The sequence below is a fragment of the Sinohyriopsis cumingii genome, chromosome 7 (genome assembly GCF_028554795.1).
Source record: "Sinohyriopsis cumingii isolate HCF-2022 chromosome 7, ASM2855479v2, whole genome shotgun sequence".
Classification (NCBI taxonomy): Eukaryota; Metazoa; Mollusca; class Bivalvia; order Unionida; family Unionidae; genus Sinohyriopsis; species Sinohyriopsis cumingii.
The window spans coordinates 79,219,033-79,238,364 of record NC_142967.1 but is presented as its reverse complement, the minus strand read 5'-3'; the positions used below and the strand labels follow the sequence as shown (position 1 = coordinate 79,238,364).

The window sequence follows — 19,332 nt, the reverse complement described above, 5'->3', positions numbered from 1 at the left end:
AATGCTGTTGGAGAAAGAGGAGAGAGAGAGAAACAAATGCAAATGGAGAGAGACAGAAACAGATGCATATGCAAAAAGGGAGAAGGAAGAAAGGGAATATCAATTTAAATTAAGAGAATTAGAGCTGGCAAGTGAAAAGCAATCCCCACTTTACATACAAATTCAAGTTTTGATGTTACTAAGAATATTACATTAGTGCCCCTTTTTATAGAAAAAGAAGTAGACAAATATTTTCCACATTTTGAAAAAATTGCTGAAAATTAAAAAATAGCCAAAGGAGCATTGGACTCTATTATTACAGAGTGCACTTTTTGGCAAAGCCCAATACATCTATGCATCCCTGTCAGTACAGCAGAGTGCCAACTATGATCTGGTTAAGGAATGAATCTCAAGAGTTGTAACTTAGTCCCTGAGGCTTATCAATAACAATTCAGGAACTATAAGAAAGAGGCTGGACAAACTCATGTCAAATTTGCAGGAGAAATAGAGTAGTTATTTGATAGGTGGTGCTTAGCCAAGAAAGTTGATAAAGGTTATGAAAATCTAAGACAGCTTGTATTACATGAAGAGTTCAAGAATTATGTCCATAATGACCTTTAAACTTATCTTGATGAGCATATGGTCAAAACCTTAGAAAATGCTGCTCGCACTGCTGATGAGTATTCCTTAGCTCAAAAAATTTCTTTTGTAGGCAAGTCTTCCACTCAGCAGTCTTCTGGTAAAGAAATTGTTCAGCCTAATATGAGCCCTTCAAAATTTCAATCTGGCACAACTTTTAGAAATCAAGTTTCTGATAAGATTAATCAAAAATCCTTATCTCTTCTTATGTGTACCTATGGCAAGAAGAAATGACATGTCATTTCTGATTGCTACAAAATGACAAAATAAGCATCAGAATCAAGACAGACCTATTCCAAATGCTCTTATTTCTAAGAGATCAAGGTCATGGTCATGTATTGAAAGCAATGCATTTTTTGGGTCTATTAAAACATGTCTGATTTATTATGGAGAATTATGAACCATTCATGTCAAAGGATTCTATATCACTCATGGGTGATTTGGTCGATCCCATCACTATTATAATTTTAAGGGACATGGGAGCTTTCAGTCTTTTATTATCAGGTACTTTGCCTTTTCTAAGAAGTCTTCTTCTAATAAGAGTGTTCTTATTCAGGGAGTAGAGTGAGGCTTTGTTAATGTTCCTCTCAATTTTTGTAAATTTGTCATCAGACTTAGTATCAGGACCTGTGACAGTCGGAACAATGTATTCTTTACCCACTGAGGGCATTTATTTATTACTAGGCAATGACCTAACTGGAGATAAGGTTGTGGTTAATCCACTTGTAACTGACAGGCCTTGTTTGGATCAAAAGGTTGATCCAACTGAAAAAGAAATCCCTGATTTATCCCCAGCATGTGCAGTTACCAGAGCCATGGAAAAGAAAGTTCTTGAGAATGATGTTGATAAGGAAAGTATTCCTTTAGCTGACACATGTATTGGTCAGGCTTTTGATAAGGTCACTTTGACTCCTTGTTTGGATCAATCAAAGGATACTGATCAAAGTGATCCACTTTTAATGACTCATTCTCTTTATTCTAATCAGGGTGACAAATGACAATCAGTTGTTGTTGAACAGGAAAAAGATCCTGAGATCTCCTGTTTGTTTCAAAGGGCCATTAGTGAAACTGAAGCTACTGAAGTTCCTGTCTGTTATTTTATTAAAAATGGAATTCTTATGAGAAAATGGTGATATATTATATTAGTGCTCCTGGGATCTAAATAAATAGTAGGAGTACCAGTATAATGAAAGGGATAGCCAGGTTAAACATGCAATTAATTTAGTTGTACCTGTCTCACTCAGTGAAGATTTAAGTGAAGGAATATCATAGGATTCTACTGATACTGGAGTGACAAATCTTTAGAATTCAGAAATTATGAAAGATTTGGACCAGAAATGTCACTTTTGTAAGAGCAAGAAGAAAATGAACTTAAACAGTTATTACTTGAATATGAGCACTTATTTCCAGATGTTCCTACAAGAACAAAAACAAAATTTTAATGACGATGAAATAATAAATTCCAAACATGTGAAACAACACCCATACAGGATGAACCCTCTCAAACAGGAACACTTGAAAAAAGAAATTCTTCAACATTTGCTGGAGAATGATTTTACAGAGCCCAGTAAAAGTGAATGGAATTCACCATGCATAATTGTTCCAAAACCAGAGAAAACATTCGGTATGTGCACTGATTAGGAAGGTGAATAATGTGAAAAAAACAGATTCAGTTCCATTACCAAGAACTGATGATTGTATTGATAAGATTGGAAATGCCAAGTATGTCAACAACTATGACCTTCTGAAAGGATTTTGGCAAATTCCATTAATGGAAAGAGCAAAGGAAATTTTCGCATTCATGACTCCAGATGTACTTTATCAATATGAAGTCATGCCATTTGGGATGAATGGGTCGCCAAGTACTTTTCAATGTCTCGTCTGGTCTAGACAATTGTGATGCTTACATAGATGATGTCATCATCTACAACAACACCTGGAAAGAACATTTAGCAACAATTTAGAAATTCTTTAACAGTCTCACAGATGCAAGTCTGACAATTAATTTATCCAAAAGTGAGTTCTGCCATGCTAGTGCAACTTTTCTAGGACATATCATGGGACATGGACAAATTAAACCTATAGATGCTAAGGTCAAGGATATCTCTGCACCTGTAAATAAAAAGTGACTGATGCAATTTTTAGGTATGGCCAGATACTATCGGAAATTTAGTTCCAATTTTTCTATAATTGCTGAACCCCAGTCAAATTTATTGAGTAACAAAAACAAGTTCCTTTGGACTGAAAAATGTCAGGAGGCTTTTGACAAGTGAAAAGCCATACTTAAAAGCACACCAGTTCTTACTGCTCCAAATTTCAGCCAATCGTTTAAACTTTCTGTTGATGCAGGTGATGTTGGGGTTGGAGCAGCTTTCATTCAAGAAGATGAAAATGGTATTTATCATCCAGTGTGCTATTTTTCTAAGAATTTAATTAAGCACCAATGAAATTATTCAACAACTGAGAAGGAATGTTTGGCTTTGATACTGGCATTACAATATTTTGAAGTTTACATTTGTTCAGCTCCTTCTTTGATTGTTGTGTTTAGTGACCACAATCTCCTTACTTTCATCAGCAAGATGAAAATAAAAATCAAAGACTATTAACGTAGAGTTTGTTGTTACAGGAATATGATGTTGACATCAGGAACATCAAGGGAAAAGACAATTTAATAGCATATGCACTTTCCCATGTATAATAATGTATTATTTTATGTACACTGCATGTAATTTATAAGAGCTTGTTTTAACCTCATTTATAATTAATCTATGGTAAAAAGAAAGCTTTATCATATAAATCTTTCTTTTTCCTTATGGGGGGAAGTGTTACATATATCTGATTTAATTTAATTGTCTGTTTGGAAGTTTAAATTTTTTTTATTTTTAATTTCATTACATGTCAATGCATTGTAATTTTGTTTACTAGGAACTCAATATTTTTTCAGAAAATAGTTTGACCTTGACTCTTCAGTTGTAAACACCTTATGCTGACCTAGTTCCCGACCTTAATTCAGAAATCACTGAGACAAGTAAACAACTTTTTATTTTAATCTTATTCTTAGAGTAAAATGATTGGTTTTTGTGAAGGTCACACTGGGACTACATGCATTTAGACGTAAATACTTCTCAAAAAGTCTGGAGAGTTGACCCTCATCCTGGAATCTGTTTTGCATTTCAAGTTACTGTATAATCTTTGTTTATAGAGATATTTCAGAGTTGGACTTTTACACTGGAAAATGTTGTTTGTGACTAGTTTGAAGTTACATTTTAATTTTTATTCAAATTATTTGGATTCTAAATGATAATTCTTTTTCCTGAAAATATTTGAGTGCTAATGCAGAATTCTTGGACAAAGACATTTATTTAAATTTTATTTGGAATTCAAACACCAGAATATTATTTTCCATGTTTCACAAAGGACTGTACACATCAGCTTTATACTGACTACAGTATACGTCATCACCCTCCATTTTGGATTTTTTCGTCAGGACTCAAACATTAGCATATTTCATTACTAGGACTTCTAATATTTAATTTGTGGATTATTTTTGGAATTGATTCTTAAAACCATAAGTTCTTATTTTTTCATTTTTACAGAATTTTTCCAGGGAAATAAAATATTTGTTAATCTTTTCAAAGCTTGTTGTTTTCACTCTTTCTTTTGTTACTGTTTATTAGAGCCTAAACACATAACATAAGACTACAAAGAGATGAATTAATCAAAGAAATGAAAGAAAGTAAGAAGAAGGAAGAAATATCCGATGAAAGTACTACACACAGTTCAATTATTTTTCTAGTAACTTATAAAGAGTAATGAATACTTGTCAGATGTGTGTATTTTTTGTTCTTGACATAGCACATACAAGCATGTGTTTGCGTAACATCCACATACTTTTGTTTTCATCAATGTGTTTTTTATCATTAACCTTTATAGTATCTTTGCATTAAATATGACCATTGTGATGGACCATTTAAATAGTGTTTACCAATATAGTCCCCATTTTAATAGTGTTTACCAATGTAGTCCTCATTTAAATAGTGTTTACCAATATAGTGCCCATTTCACTAGTGTTTACCAATATAGTCCCCATTCAATAGTGTTTACCAATATAGTCCCCATTCAATAGTGTTTACCAATATAGTTCCCATTTAAATAGTGTTTGCCAATATAGTTCCCATTTAAATAGTGTTTACCAATATAGTGCCCATTTCAATAGTGTTTACCAATATAGTGCCCATTTCAATAGTGTTTACCAATATAGTGCCCATTTCACTAGTGTTTGCCAATATAGTCCCCATTCAACAGTGTTTACCAATATAGTCCCTATTCAATAGTGTTTACCAATATAGTCTCCATTTAAACAGTGTTTGCCAATATAGTCCCCATTTCAATAGTGTTTACCAATATAGTTCCCATTTCAATAATGTTTACCTATATATTCCCCATTTCAATAGTGTTTACCAATATAGTCCCCATTTCAATAGTGTTTACCAATATAATCCCCATTTAAATCGTGTTTACCAATATAGTCCCCATTTAAATAGTGTTTACCAATATAGTCCCCATTTCAATAGTGTTTACCAATATAATCCCCATTTAAATAGTGTTTACTAATATAGTTCCCATTTAAAGTGTTTACCAATATAGTTCTCAAAGTACTAAAACAAACTGAATTATTTTACATCATTTATACAATATTCCAGCAAATATGTTTATTCCTGAGGAAATATAACTTGAATTGTAGACTGAATTCAAATTTACCATTCACTGTGTCATAGACTCTTTCCCCTTCATCCATATTAGTATCTCTACTTAATCCTTTGTGTGATGGAACATCTGCGTTTTCTGTCTGAATCAGGCAGCGATGTTCCTTTTCAAGAGCCTTTAATATGCCTGTCTGCTCCTCTGACATTATTACTTCCTTGATCCCAATTCGCTTAAAGGTGTGCAACTTATTGATGATCTTGCTGGTTTTCTCTTTCCAAAGCTCTTTGGCTTTTTGTATTCCTTCGGCTGTTCCTTTCATCATTAATCTGTCACCTGAAAATTGATCGGTTAGGACATCAGAATTTTAATGTAACTGGTCTAATTTTAATGTAACTGATCTAATTTTAATGTAACTGATCTAATTTTATGTAACTGGTCTAATTTTAATGTAACTGATCTAATTTTATGTAACTGGTCTAATTTTATTTAACTAACATGAATGAAACCAAACATGTACAAATGAGATAGATTTTTTTAATCATAGCTAGTAAATACTGTGTCGCTAGCATATTCATATCCAAGTCTCCACTTTTGAAAATTGTACATAGTATAGTAAATATTTACTATTTCTATATTCAAATTTTGTGATAAATGTAGTCAAGGATGAACTGTTGGAAATGATGAGTATTTGAATCTATATACCCATAAAATTAATTATCTTTGCAGCTGGTCCAAAAGATAATAATTACCTTATAAGTGTCTAAATGAGTAATTATGCAATGTGTATATATATATATATATATATAATAGATAAAAAGCAGAGTTTTTGACCCACTTGATTAAATATATCCATTATTTACTCATTTCAAGAAATAATCCTCTTTATATAAAGAAAATATGGCACTGTATCCACTGTATCAATATGCATAAACAGGATATTGCAGTGTATCAATATGCATAAACAGGATACTGCAGTGTATCAGTATGCATCAACAGGATATTGCAGTGTATCAATATGCATCAACATGACATGATAGTGTATCAATATGCATAAACAAGGTACATCAGTGTATCAATATGAATAAACAAGGCACAGCAGTGTATCAAGATGCATTAACATGATACAACAGTGTATCAATATGCATAAACATGATATTGCAGTGTATCAATATGCATAAACAGGATACTGCAGTGTATCAATATGCATCAACAGGATATTGCAGTGTATCAAGATGCATCAACATGATATGGCAATGTATCAATATGAATAAACAGGATACAGCAGTGTATCAATATGAATAAACAAGATGCAGCAGTGTATCAATATGCATCAACAGGATATTGCAGTGTATCAATATGCATCAACATGACATGATAGTGTATCAATATGAATAAACAGGATACAGCAGTGTATCAATATGAGTAAACAAGATGCAGCAGTGTATCAATATGAATAAACAAGGTACAGCAGTGTATCAAGATGCATCATCATGATACAGCTGTGTATCAAGATGCATCAACATGATATGGCAATGTATCAATATAAATAAACAGGATACAGCAGTGTATCACCATGAATAAATGGGATACAGCAGTGTATCAATATGAATAAACAGGATTCAGCAGTGTATCAGTATGAATAAACAAGATGCAGCAGTGTATCAATATGAATAAACAAGGTACAGCAGTGTATCAAGATGCATCAACATGATATGGCAATGTATCAATATAAATAAACTGGATACAGCAGTGTATCACCATGAATAAATGGGATACAGCAGTGTATCAATATGAATAAACAGGATACAGCAGTGTATCAATATACATAATTAGTACAATGCATGTTTAGGACCAAAAACTTCATAATATTAAATTAATTCTTTCATTTGCCAGCAAATATGAAAGTAAAGAGGAATTAATTTTAAAAAATGAAATAATTGTACAGTGTAATTAATGCATGATATGTACAGACCCTAGACATAAAGAGACTGAGTATTAGATTTTTGTATGCTGTATCTTGGAACAGGTTTTTCAACAGATTATCAAGCATAATAAAAACATCCTAAAAACCTTTCTCCTATACCAGTATCAATCATAAAATATATTGCAAATCATAAAACTGAAGTCTGCACACATTTTCAATTTTTGTGTGAAAAATAAGTTTACAAAGTTAGCACTACATTACACGATTAATTTACAGTATTTCAAAGCATACATAATTCTAATAAAACGATGTATTCTGACATCTCACCAGAAATCACTCTTACATCATTAATTTCATTATGGTTCCCTCGCTTTCCTAAATATAAATTTCCAGGTCTTTTCCAGGATGAAATTCATTTTTTCAAGGTTAACATATGACCATTACTGTATGGAATTAAAAAACATTTTGGATTATAAAACATGCATTTTCCAAATCTGAAAATGTTTCTCTTTCAAGACTCTCCAAAATATTACAAGTTAGAAAAGATGATCGTGTACAAAACCACTAAATAAGTCCCATGAAACAAATCTGACTATATTCCTATAAATTGGTATTTAAAGACATTTCAATGTACAGAATACAAATCCTAACTTTGCCTTGCTTATCTGCATTATGTTGCTATGTGGAAACAACATAATGAGCATAAATTATTTTGTTTTCTTTCAAATTTTTAATTCTAAAGAAATCTAGAGCAATATATGTGCATGTTATACAAAGTAAACATTTCCTATCACAGTATGAAGAAAAAAATGCAAAGTATTAGAATCTTATCTTGTAAGGAAAAAAGTTTAACCCTGAATTTATGTGTGCCAGTAAAATCTCAAACAAGATTTTTCAACCAACATAAACTTCTTAAGATGATTTGGTTCTTAAAAAAGTTCATCTTTTAAAGACATTTACAAAAGGATTGAGTCAAATTTTGACAAAAGACCTTCAAAATTATATACTGTTGTATAAACAAGGACTGAATTTTCTGTAAAATCAACAAGTCTTCTTGTAGTTCAATAAACCAGTCCCAAAATCTGTATTTATACATTGGCTCTTATCGTTTCTTAATACATAATAAAAGTGACGACAATTTCCCATTTCTCCTGTGTTCTATTTAAGATCTGAAACCAATGCTTCAAGCTACATGTCACTGTGTAATAGTTTTGCACCACCAAAGTTCAGCTTAGAGATTTGAAATTTTCTAATCTATGTTTCCTCTGAATATTCCAACCCCATTTTTCACATTTGGACATTTAGGATGGAGTGTGGGTTCAGAGCAATTATATATAAAAAATTTGGAATCTTCCGCCACCGTAATATAGCTTACCAGTGGGCATAGAAAATTTAAGCTATGTTATATCAACTTATACCTGCATGAAATCAATAGGAAAATTATTTATTTTCTAAAATATTGCAAGTATCATAATCGTTACATCTTTAATCCGCTCACAGACTGAACGAAACTTGGCATAGATGAAACCTTACCTAGTACTCGCCATTTGTGTTAATAGTCACATGACTTGACAACTCTCACACAATAACATCGGAAGTCAAATATTCACATGATATCAACAACCAACTCTTTTTTTAATGTCGTTGTACAAAATTTCCAATTATATTAAATGAAAGTCTGATACCTTTTGTAAAATCCAGAAAGAACATATAATTCTCAACATATTTATTTCGATAACAACTACAAGAAACTTGGCCAGTCTGATTCATCAAGCAGAGTAGTCTGGTTCCCTGCTTCATATGCTCCCTGCATGAGAGAGCACATGTCAACGTGGTAGTCACGTGATACAACAAATCTCAGGAAGTTAGTCTTGAAATAAATATAGAAAATTTTGTGCTCTCGTTTTTGTATTTTTATTACAACCAGTAGACAACTTAAATTTAAAAAATTTCCTACAATACTAGTATTTGAAAAAGACAGTTGTGAGATTCTATGTACTCGTGCGACTAGTAATCAAAATCACAAGTACCAGCTCAAATTTCATCAACACATTAGTTTTAATGTCTTTCAGCAGATTAAAGATGTAATGATTTTAATAGTTGCATATTCTGAGAAAATAAATAATTTTCATATTGATTTCATGCAGGTATAACTCAATTTAACAATGTTAAAGTTTGCTAGCCCATCTGCAAAGCGGCTATGCTTTAATGCCACCATGTTGGCCTCTTGTGATTCTAGACTGGTTTTCATACTTTCCATATAAAAAAATGATGTGGATATTGAACTGTCCGTGAAACCAAGAAACTACCAGATGAATCTAATCCACTGAGTGTTTGGATTGTCTCAACAAATATTTTTATGCCAAGCACCTAAATGATCCATACTGCAACCTCCTAATATTCTGGTTAGAACTCGATAAATGTAACTCATGATCAGTTCAGTTACAACTCAATTGCCTAACTGTTTCAGGCATCAAGTTGTGGTGGAAAATTCCTGGGTTTTTCCTGACTTTCGTCAATATTTGCAAAATTCAAGGACTATTCACGGTCAGGAAAAAATTATCATTTCTCCCAACTTTTTATCGATTTCCTGGTACCATGGGAACCCTGTTTTCGTGGTAAAACTCACCTTGCCAGGTTAACTTAAGATGCTTGTCTCTACTATTCTCCTCAATTTCCTTGTAATCCTCTGGGCCCCAGAGAGTCTGCATGAATTTCTTGGTAATTGGACTACATTGGATCATCTCTTCAACAACTGTGTTCTTTTTGATGAAATCTTTAAGTTCTTCTAAGATGTCTGCATAAAGACCTTCCAGGCTAATCCAGATGATATTTGTTAGATCATTGGTAACAACAATATGGACTAATCCATGACATTTTGACGCTGCCTCAGCTTGATACATCATCCATTCCTCAGTGGTAACAAAGAGCTGTACTGACTCTGACAATGGGATGTTTGTCTCCCTGACCATTTCCTTCATCTTGGTTGCAGCATATTGTGTATGGTCTGCTGGAATACAGTAGACAGACACATGGCCATTGACAGCACTAACATCCCAATCTACAATCAAACCATCTGCTTCCATCTCTTTAATAATGTAATTTCTTGGGGCACCTTCCTTAATAAACTGACTGAAATGTTCAGTGGAATCCTGGATTACAAATGGTTCATCCAGTTTTCTGAGTTCTTCATGAATCTGCAATTTCACATTTTTTCTGTCTTCTGGAACACCTATCAACACAATTTCTTCTGAAGACTCTTCAAAAATTACATCAAAGTCAGAGAACTTAGTTATAAACCTCTGAAAGATTCCATCTCTGTCAAGCAGACGTATCCTTGCTGCAGGCTTTAGGGACATTGTTTCTTTGCCAATCCTTCTAATGCTCTCAAGTTTCTCTTTTTTGCTCAAAATTTCCCCAAGGGTTGTTTTTACCTCCTCGTAAAATCCAATCAATTGTATATAATCTTCAAATCTTTCCTCTACTAGCATGATATCTTTACCCTCAGTCATTGCCTTAACGCTGTACATGAAATCATCCCAAATGTTAGACACGTTGGATATTTTCTCAACCTGAAAAGTGCTGAATAATTTTTTTTTCAAATTCTCTTCTGCATCTTTTCTCCATGAGGTCACAAGCTTCCTGCAAGCTTTGATCTCTGGGTTCAAACAACAAGTCACAAGCATAGTATTCTCTTGCAGCTCAATCCCAGCATGCATTTCCATCATGGCCATCTGTACTGTTTTCATAGCTCTAGGAAATGATTGCAGATATCTTACAAGTACAGGATCCACTTTGTGTGCAAATGGGTCAGGGATATTAATTCTGTGAATGACAGTGTTCCAAGCTGTCCATTTCTTGAATTGGTAATATGGAGACACATTCAGTGGGACGTTTTCTACTTTATGTTGTATGGCACACACTTGTTCTACGGCTGAAATAAGTATAAGAAGTGTTGTGAATTACAATATTTATAAATGATATATTTGATCAAATTTCACACTTTAAAAAATAGTGTAAAGAAACAAAAGAAGACAAAAAAGCTTCCCTGCACATATTTATTCTGATATAAATGTGTCAATGCCAAATTATAAATACTAAGTGAAAACAACTATACCAGACTGGTCACAATGGCTGTTTTTGTACTTATGTTGAAGAAGTACTCCAAGTAAATGCTCATGTCTGGTTTAATGACTGTAAAACCAAGTTCAAGAAACTCATCTAAATATCATAGGACTTAATTAACATTTCATCAAACTATTAGTAAGACATAAAAAGTGTCAGACTGGATAAGGAAACAGACCAATAAATAACATTATCACAGAGTGTGGCTTTGATCTTGAAGCAAGTTATATCACTGAACACCTGAGGTGTTGTTCAGTCAAGATATATAACATGTTAAAATGTCATAAAAAAATACATTTTGTGGTTCAGAAGTTTTACTGTACATGGACAGTAGTACCTGACATTGATCATTCTATTTTGATGTTTTTTACTGAGTCGATGGTCTAGCCTTATATTACAAACTTAAAATGTTCTGGAAGTGAAGTTTTGACCCACATCCTGGTCACCTTATTCTACCTTAGGATTTTTTATAAGGTTGAGGTAAACAAAATTATTTCATTTATATCTTAAAATCAGTGGAATAATGTTCAGTTGTGTTCTGGTATAATTTGAAGCAAACATTTATTTAAAATATTCATTGGAATTACAAAGTGCTCATTGGCATTCAGATAAAAACACCATTTTGGGATTATTGTGAATTTATTCAAAGACAATCTGGATTATATCAATATATCAAGAAAAATAATATATCAGTTCATTTAAGACTATTGGTACATCAGCACATGGAAAGATGGAAAGAGCATCAAGTTGATATATGTATTATAGGATATGTAACATGAATCGTATTGATATGTGGCACTGGTGGATTGTTTTACCACTCATTGGTACAACAGCATATTCAATACTGGAATTAATTAGGGACTCTCTACTTACAAACATGTGACATAACTTTTAGGATTATTTGGGATTTAATTCACAATACTGTGACTTCTTTTTAAATTTTCACTTTGTAGGGAAATAAATTATTTGTTGAACTTTATTAAATTTGTTGGTTTTGCTTTTTCTGTCACTCAGTTTTAAGATCACAGAGTTGTAACAATACCAACAAAATGCAGTCATTATTGTCAATATTACTTACCATCACTGTCTGTGAAAGTCATGATGTAGCACCCATCTTTGGTTATTGTTATCCCATCCTTAACTAATACTGCACCACCATATCTTTTAGATTCAAAATGAAAAGTCAGAGTGTCAATGCTGAACTCTTTTGGATCCTTTGTGGACACAATGATACTCATGGGTGGGGGCATATCAAACACCTCTAAGACTTTACCATCAAGTTTTATCCTGGATACTTTATTTTGAAGATTTTCAAAATCTGCAAAAAACAAGATAACAAACAAAACAGTCTGTTTTACATAATTTAATCCACTATCATCTTGGTATTTCATATCCATGTTTTATCTATCCAAATATTAAGGTACAGACATCAAAAGAAAGTCTGATGGTAGATAAATGGAAAGACAGATGGATGGATTAGTGGTGGGAAAAGATAGAAAGCAGGATGGATACAAATATGCATATCATATGTACCCACTTGTAAGTCAGATCTAAGTGGACAAACTATATAGACCTATGTCAATCTACTGTTGCAAAATGTGCCAGCAGATTCAGGTCTGTCTTAGGAGTAATCACCTGAACAAACAGCATAGACTTTAAATCTGCCAGCACATAATATGATGGCAGACCAGAGTCTAGTGTTTGCATTTGGACCGAGTGTATAAGTGAGTATATATGGTAACACACACACACACACACACACACACACACACACACACACACACACACACACACTGTCAAACAGGCCTTATAAATAAGCCAGATAAACAATTAAATATTAAACATGAAGGAAAAGTTATATGATATTATGCACTGTAGAAATTTAAATTTACAAATAAATAATCAGCATACCAAAATGTAAAGAAAATTTAATAAATTTTCAAAAAAAAAACAAGTGTGAAGAACTGAAAAGGCTACTTCCTTGCTCTGGATAATTAATAATCATTAGTAATTTCCCATACTCTGAACATACACATCTGAAGAGTTTAAAATTTTCAGCAATATCACAGTACTGTTATCAGTGACTAATGTTGATCATGATGCGAGGAGACTGGTGTAGATATGTGGCAATTCAAGCCCCTTTTTTTAGTATTGGCCTCCACTATCATATTTCAGTGAGGTTTGGATTATTGATGTAATGATTGTGAGAAGATTTCATTGGGGAAACCGGCAGTTTGTCTATTGTCTGCAAACAAGCCAAGGAGATGACACCTGAGGACAATACATGGAAAAGAAGGTGCAGGAGGTGATCAAAATACAACCATGGAGGCCAACACTAAACAGGAATGAGGGGTTTGAATTACCTCCCATCTACACCTGTCTCCTCACATCAAGTGACCATTATAAGTCACGTCATAAATATTAATCGCTGATGAAGGCAGTGTGATATTGCCAAACATTGCAAACTCTTCAGATAGTTATTCTCTGGGCATGAGAAATTACTAATGATCATGTCTGCAGAATTTCTGACTGTTGGTTATGCAATTCTTTCTTTCATTATTTACAAACATGCTGATCTAAAGCACTCACCGTTCCGGATCACTGCCATCTCATCTCTGTCTGCGTGTGTTCGAGTCCAAGGCTCAGCTAGCATGGGTACGTGGGAAAGCCTGCCAGTAGCTTCTCGTGGGTTGGTGGTTGTTTCCTGGGTTTTCCAGGGTTCTTCCTATACCAGTTATACTGGCCACCATGTATAGCCTATCTTGTGCTGAAAAATGGCGTTAAACCCTAGAACAACAACAACAACAACAACAAACAGGCCAAGTAACTTTTATGAAAAAGAAACCAAAAGCAAACTATTGATAACAATTTCAATCAATTATCCATGTTTTTGTTCCTCGTAATCAGTTATTAAAAATCTCACCTGGTTTTCTTTCAAAGATAACAACAGCATTTTCCCTTCCAGGGCCAAAAACAATTTCCTTCACACCAGCACCTGAGTTTCCCTCCATGAAGTTCAACAGGCTGTCATCACTTGTGCTTTCACTCAAACCAATTACCATAGTGTAACCTGGTTTTGAGGCAATCTAGAATTCAGAGGACTTTTTGTTATTTATGAGATATCATTTGTCCAAAGATATTAATACACCTGATTATGCATTATCATTGATGAACATATTCATCTGCTATAAACCCAAGACTTTTTAAGGTAGTTATAGCTGGTGTGTGATACTAATATCAAAATCTTCAGAAATGGACTTTTATTCATGGTTTTTTAAATGAAAGACTGAAAACTGGCCAAGACACATTTTTTTTAGCTGTGAAGTGAACTGATTTTGTTGCTACTTTATTTAACTACACTGTTTTACATTTTAAGAACAGAATTGATTTGGCATATTTTTTATTATTCTAGATTTAATGCTACAGAGTCATGCAAATTTGTTTACCTCATCCGATCCTGAATGGGCAGCTTTTGCTCCTGATAACAGAAAAAAAGAATTTAATTTGTACTTTGGTGCGGCAAATGAAAATGTTTATATCATTAACAAGAATTGTCATGTATAAAGAAAAGAATTAACACAACAAATTGTACCATCAAAATGTAAAAACAATTCACTAACATATGAAGCAATGTCACCTATTAGAAGGAGCTTTTTCCCCTAAACCACTAATACCTATCCTTGGTAATATTTAAAGCAAAATGAAAACTTGAATTTCTTGAGATACATGTAAAGACAAGAAATTAGTTGTGATGACAGTCATCATGCTGATTACTGTAACATTCACATTATCTTGGTTACTCATAGGATCATGTATTTTTTATGCTGAACCCTCCAGAGAAAAATATAAATGAACTTTTTTCCTTCAGATTATCAAGATAAATGTTGCCAGATTCTGTTGTTATTAGGTTACTACAAAGAAAACTAGGTTACTACAAAGAAAACATATTGTCACTCTTGAAAGCATATATAATGCTTAAACGTTTGAGAAAATAAAAGAAAAAATCTATCCACAATGGATGTGAAACTCTAAAGTACCCGCATTTCAAATGCTAGATTTTTTACATAAGTAAGACAAAGCATGGAAGAGAAAAAGAGGTTCTAGGGGTTAAACAATTTACCTTTCCCCTCTTTTTGTTCCTCTTTTCTTGTAGCAAGTTGGGGATTACTTCCAACAATATCTTGGCCAGGTCTTTGTGGAGACGTAACATCTTTCTTTTCTTTGTCTGTTTGATCAGTAGCATCATCATATTGTTTCCCATCAGTTGAAATCTTTGGCAGCTCTGATGTCTCGGGTGTCTTCCTGGATTTTAAAGTTATTATTCCTTGTTTGTCCTTTGTTTTCTCTATTTCTTTATTCTCCTCTTTTTGTTGTTCTTCTTGCTTTCTGTTTGGATCTGCATTGTTGGCTGTGCCTGAGGATGCTCCTTCTGGAACATGTGATCTTGGTTGTTTTTGCTGATGCTGCTGCTGTTGTTTTTGTTCTTGATAGAGATGTTGAGGATGAATTTCAGTGGTCTCATATGTCTCTCTACTAGGAGGTACTTGTGATGCAAAATAGGGTGGTCTGTTGAAAATTCCTCCAGCATTCATCCTTTGACAATCTCCTTGTTGCATGGTTAGAAACTGTTTACCATATTCAGGAATAAAAGATGGCACAGGTTGCCAATACTGTGCACAAGGTCCATGTAAACCCTCTGACATGTGTGATAGTCCCCATGACTGAGAATCCCAATGTGGTTGTACAGGGTATACTGGCTGCCTTGTTGGTTGCCCACTGACTCCTGTACTCCAGTTTGGTTGTCCATATGTAGAATGAATCAAGTTCTGTTGGCCATCTGACGTAGATGTCATCTGTACATCATTCTCTGATCCCTGTGGTTTCCAGTGTCTGGTGGTACTCTGAGATCCAGACATACAGTCTTGTATATACAGTGTCTGAAAAAATGGTCTCTCTTGTTGGCTTTGTAAATCTGGTCCTTGTTGGACATGCAGTTGATTCTTCAGCGTCAACTGAGGCAAGATTACTCCCATTTCATTTGGAGTTTTACTCTCATTATTACCATCCTTTTGAGTTTCATATGGTTGTAAAGGTGACTGTGGAACATTAGATTGCTCCAATCGGGACTGTTCACAGTTAGACTGGTTCAATGATCTTGGCTCTGCTGAAGACTGTTTATAAGGCTTCAACACTATACTACCACATCTCTTTTGCACAGGTGAACTTTTCAATGGAAGCACAGGAACATGGGTCCTTGGCTCATTTTCATCTAGAAATGACCTAATATTGTGAAGCCCATCCTCTGCATTTGTCCCCATGCTATCCAAATCTGAAACAACCAAATTACTTTCAAATTTCTTCATCAAATTTGAGACCTTCTTGCTTGATTCCTTATCTTCAGCATAATTAACCTGGTTATCCTTCTGAGACCTTTGTTCAGCATCATCCTTACTATCAGGGGGACTTTCTTCAGCAGTTTCTATCTTGGTATCCTTCAGAAGTCTTCCTTGGGCTCTATCCATCTGTGTATCCATTAAAGATCTTTCATCAGCATCATCCACATATGCATCCTCTTGATGCTTTTGCTCAGTCTCATTTACATGGGACTCCATCTCATTTACATGGGACTCCATCTCATTTACATGGGACTCAGTCAGTGGCTGCTGAACAGAAACACCCATCTGTTTTTCATATTGAGTCAATTGTTCTATTACATCAGTCTTGGAATCCTGTTGAGGTCTTTCCTCAGCATCAGCAGTCACTTCTTCATCATCTGATTGGATAAATCCATCAGATATTTGCTTTACATCATCTACCTCACTAGTTACATCTTCTTCAAACAAAACCACTGAAAATGATTCCATTTGCAAACTGTTTCCTTCAGCAGTTGACTCCTCTTTTTCCTGTTTGCCTACATCTACCATTTCCATCTCAGGCTGGCTTAACTCATGTGCACTGTCATTAACTTCAAACGGCTGTCTTACCATTGGTTGCTGTTCAACTTCCTTAAGACATTGTTCTACGTCTATTTTATTTGGAGCCCCATCTTCCATAATGAGAATGGACTGAATCGGAGTTTCATTTCGTTCTTGCTTTGGCATTATTATGGATGGTTTGAGTGCAACAGGAGGTGGTCTCTTTATCAGACTTTCCTTCTGGACTTCTGCTGATGATGGCTGGGACAAGTCCATAAAGGTTTCCTTTGTGGAATTTCCAGAAATGGGATATGGTGTCATGTTGGTGTCTTTAGAAATTGGTGGAGTTGCCTTCATATGCTCAATATTCTCATAGACGGGACCAGACTCACCAAATGACTCATCAATAATTTCAAATGACTGCTCAAAATCTTCTAATGAAGGAATCTGTGTAGCTTCTTGAAAGCTTTTTTCTGTCTCCCCCATCTGATCATTTACCACAACCGACAGGGTTAAAGAGGGTTCAGGATCCAGGATGACAAAACTTTCCTTAATGGATAGGGAATCATCTATCTGGTATGTCTTGTCTGCATCATTTGCTCCCTGCTGGAAGCCTTCATCAGCATTACCTTCTAAATCTCTTGTATGAGATGGTGACATGTGAGAACTATTCATATTAGCTCTTAAGGTCTCTTTTTCTTCCAAGGCTTCAGCTGTATCAACTTTTTCATCTGCTTCCATATCTGAATCATCTCTAATGTCAACAGAGTCAGCCTCTTGCTCTTTAAGGTGTTCAGTGTTGTCAACTGAATCTCTTCCAGAAAACCCACCCACAACTTTTGCTGAACTGTCTGTGTCTGAAGAATGCAAAACTGTTTCTCCACTCTGATCTGAATTTAACTCTAATGTTTGTATTTTAACATCATCACTTTCTGAAGCCTTTTCTTCTTTATTTTTTCCTAACTGAAACTCCTCATTCTGCTTTTCTGACAGTTTGCTAGAACTAGTCAACTTTCCAAACTTAAAGATTCCTCGAACTGACTCATTGCCACTCACTTCATCAGATGACTCAGAGCTGGAAGTGAGTTCATTGTGAAAGCTCATCTGATGAACCTGATCATCTGACTCACTGTTGTCTGCTGTATCATTCTGTTCATCATCACTGCTGTCACTCGCCATACTAATAGGACTACTTTGACAGCTCAAAAATAAATCCTTAGAAAAATAAAAATCTTTCATAATGCCAGATAATGCCAGATAATGGATCATTTCTGTATATGTGTAGTGGCAAGTTTTTTTCAGATATAAAATGATTGCACAGTAGCATGACATGAATGAAAGTCATATCCTGCTGTCAAGATATGAACAGAAACAGGCCTATTAAATAACACATTTCTTTACATCAAGACATTTTTTTAAATTAGAACTTGTTTAAAGATTTTTCCATTTTAACAACATCAATCATATATGATGGTTAAGATGCATTATTTGTACAAATCTGAAACAAGGATGTTTTCTGTCCAACTGAATTCTCTTCGGCAGTGTTGAGATGAAGATTTTGCTGGTTTCTTTTTCATTTTTAGCTCACCTGGTTTCTTGTATTTTTAGCTCACCTGGTTTGTATTGTTTTATTTGTAGCTCACCTTTTTTTTAAAATAGCTCACCTGGTTTCATTTTTGTTTTTTAGCTCACCTGGCTGAAGGTATTTTCATATGTGTGGCATGATGCATTTATCTTGCACTGACATCAATAATTTCTATGTTTACTATCTTCCCAAATAACACCAAAAATAATTTCTATGTTTACTATCTTCCCAATTAACACCAAAGTTCAACCAAATTTAGAGAATTATTACACAAGTCACTCTAAGGGACTTAAGTTCTACTGGCCAGAAAGAATGTGCTGGAATCCAAGACAAAACAATTTCGTCTTTAAAATGCTGAGTGTTGAAAACCATATCTGATATTCTTGAGCAACAGCAAGTTTTTCAAGATGACCACTATCCATAGTGACCATATTGGATTTTATTTAGGACCAAGTCAA

The 19,332-nt window shown here is 34.2% G+C and overlaps 1 protein-coding gene across 1 annotated transcript in view; it reads right to left on the bottom strand.

Moving 5' to 3' along the window:
• The window catches only part of LOC149795600 (protein mono-ADP-ribosyltransferase PARP14-like), a 99,526-nt gene extending 81,029 nt beyond the window's left edge, over positions 1–18,497 (bottom strand). Inside the window, exons 1-6 of the mRNA XM_089965427.1 lie at positions 15,495–18,497; positions 14,821–14,852; positions 14,298–14,460; positions 12,453–12,692; positions 9,879–11,183; positions 5,380–5,658 (exon numbers count right to left, since the gene is read on the bottom strand). Of these exons, the coding sequence (XP_089821553.1) occupies positions 5,380–5,658; positions 9,879–11,183; positions 12,453–12,692; positions 14,298–14,460; positions 14,821–14,852; positions 15,495–18,468 (4,993 nt within the window). The 5' untranslated portion in view covers positions 18,469–18,497. The remainder of the gene's footprint in view (positions 1–5,379; positions 5,659–9,878; positions 11,184–12,452; positions 12,693–14,297; positions 14,461–14,820; positions 14,853–15,494) is intronic.
• Between the last annotated feature and the right edge of the window lie 835 nt (positions 18,498–19,332).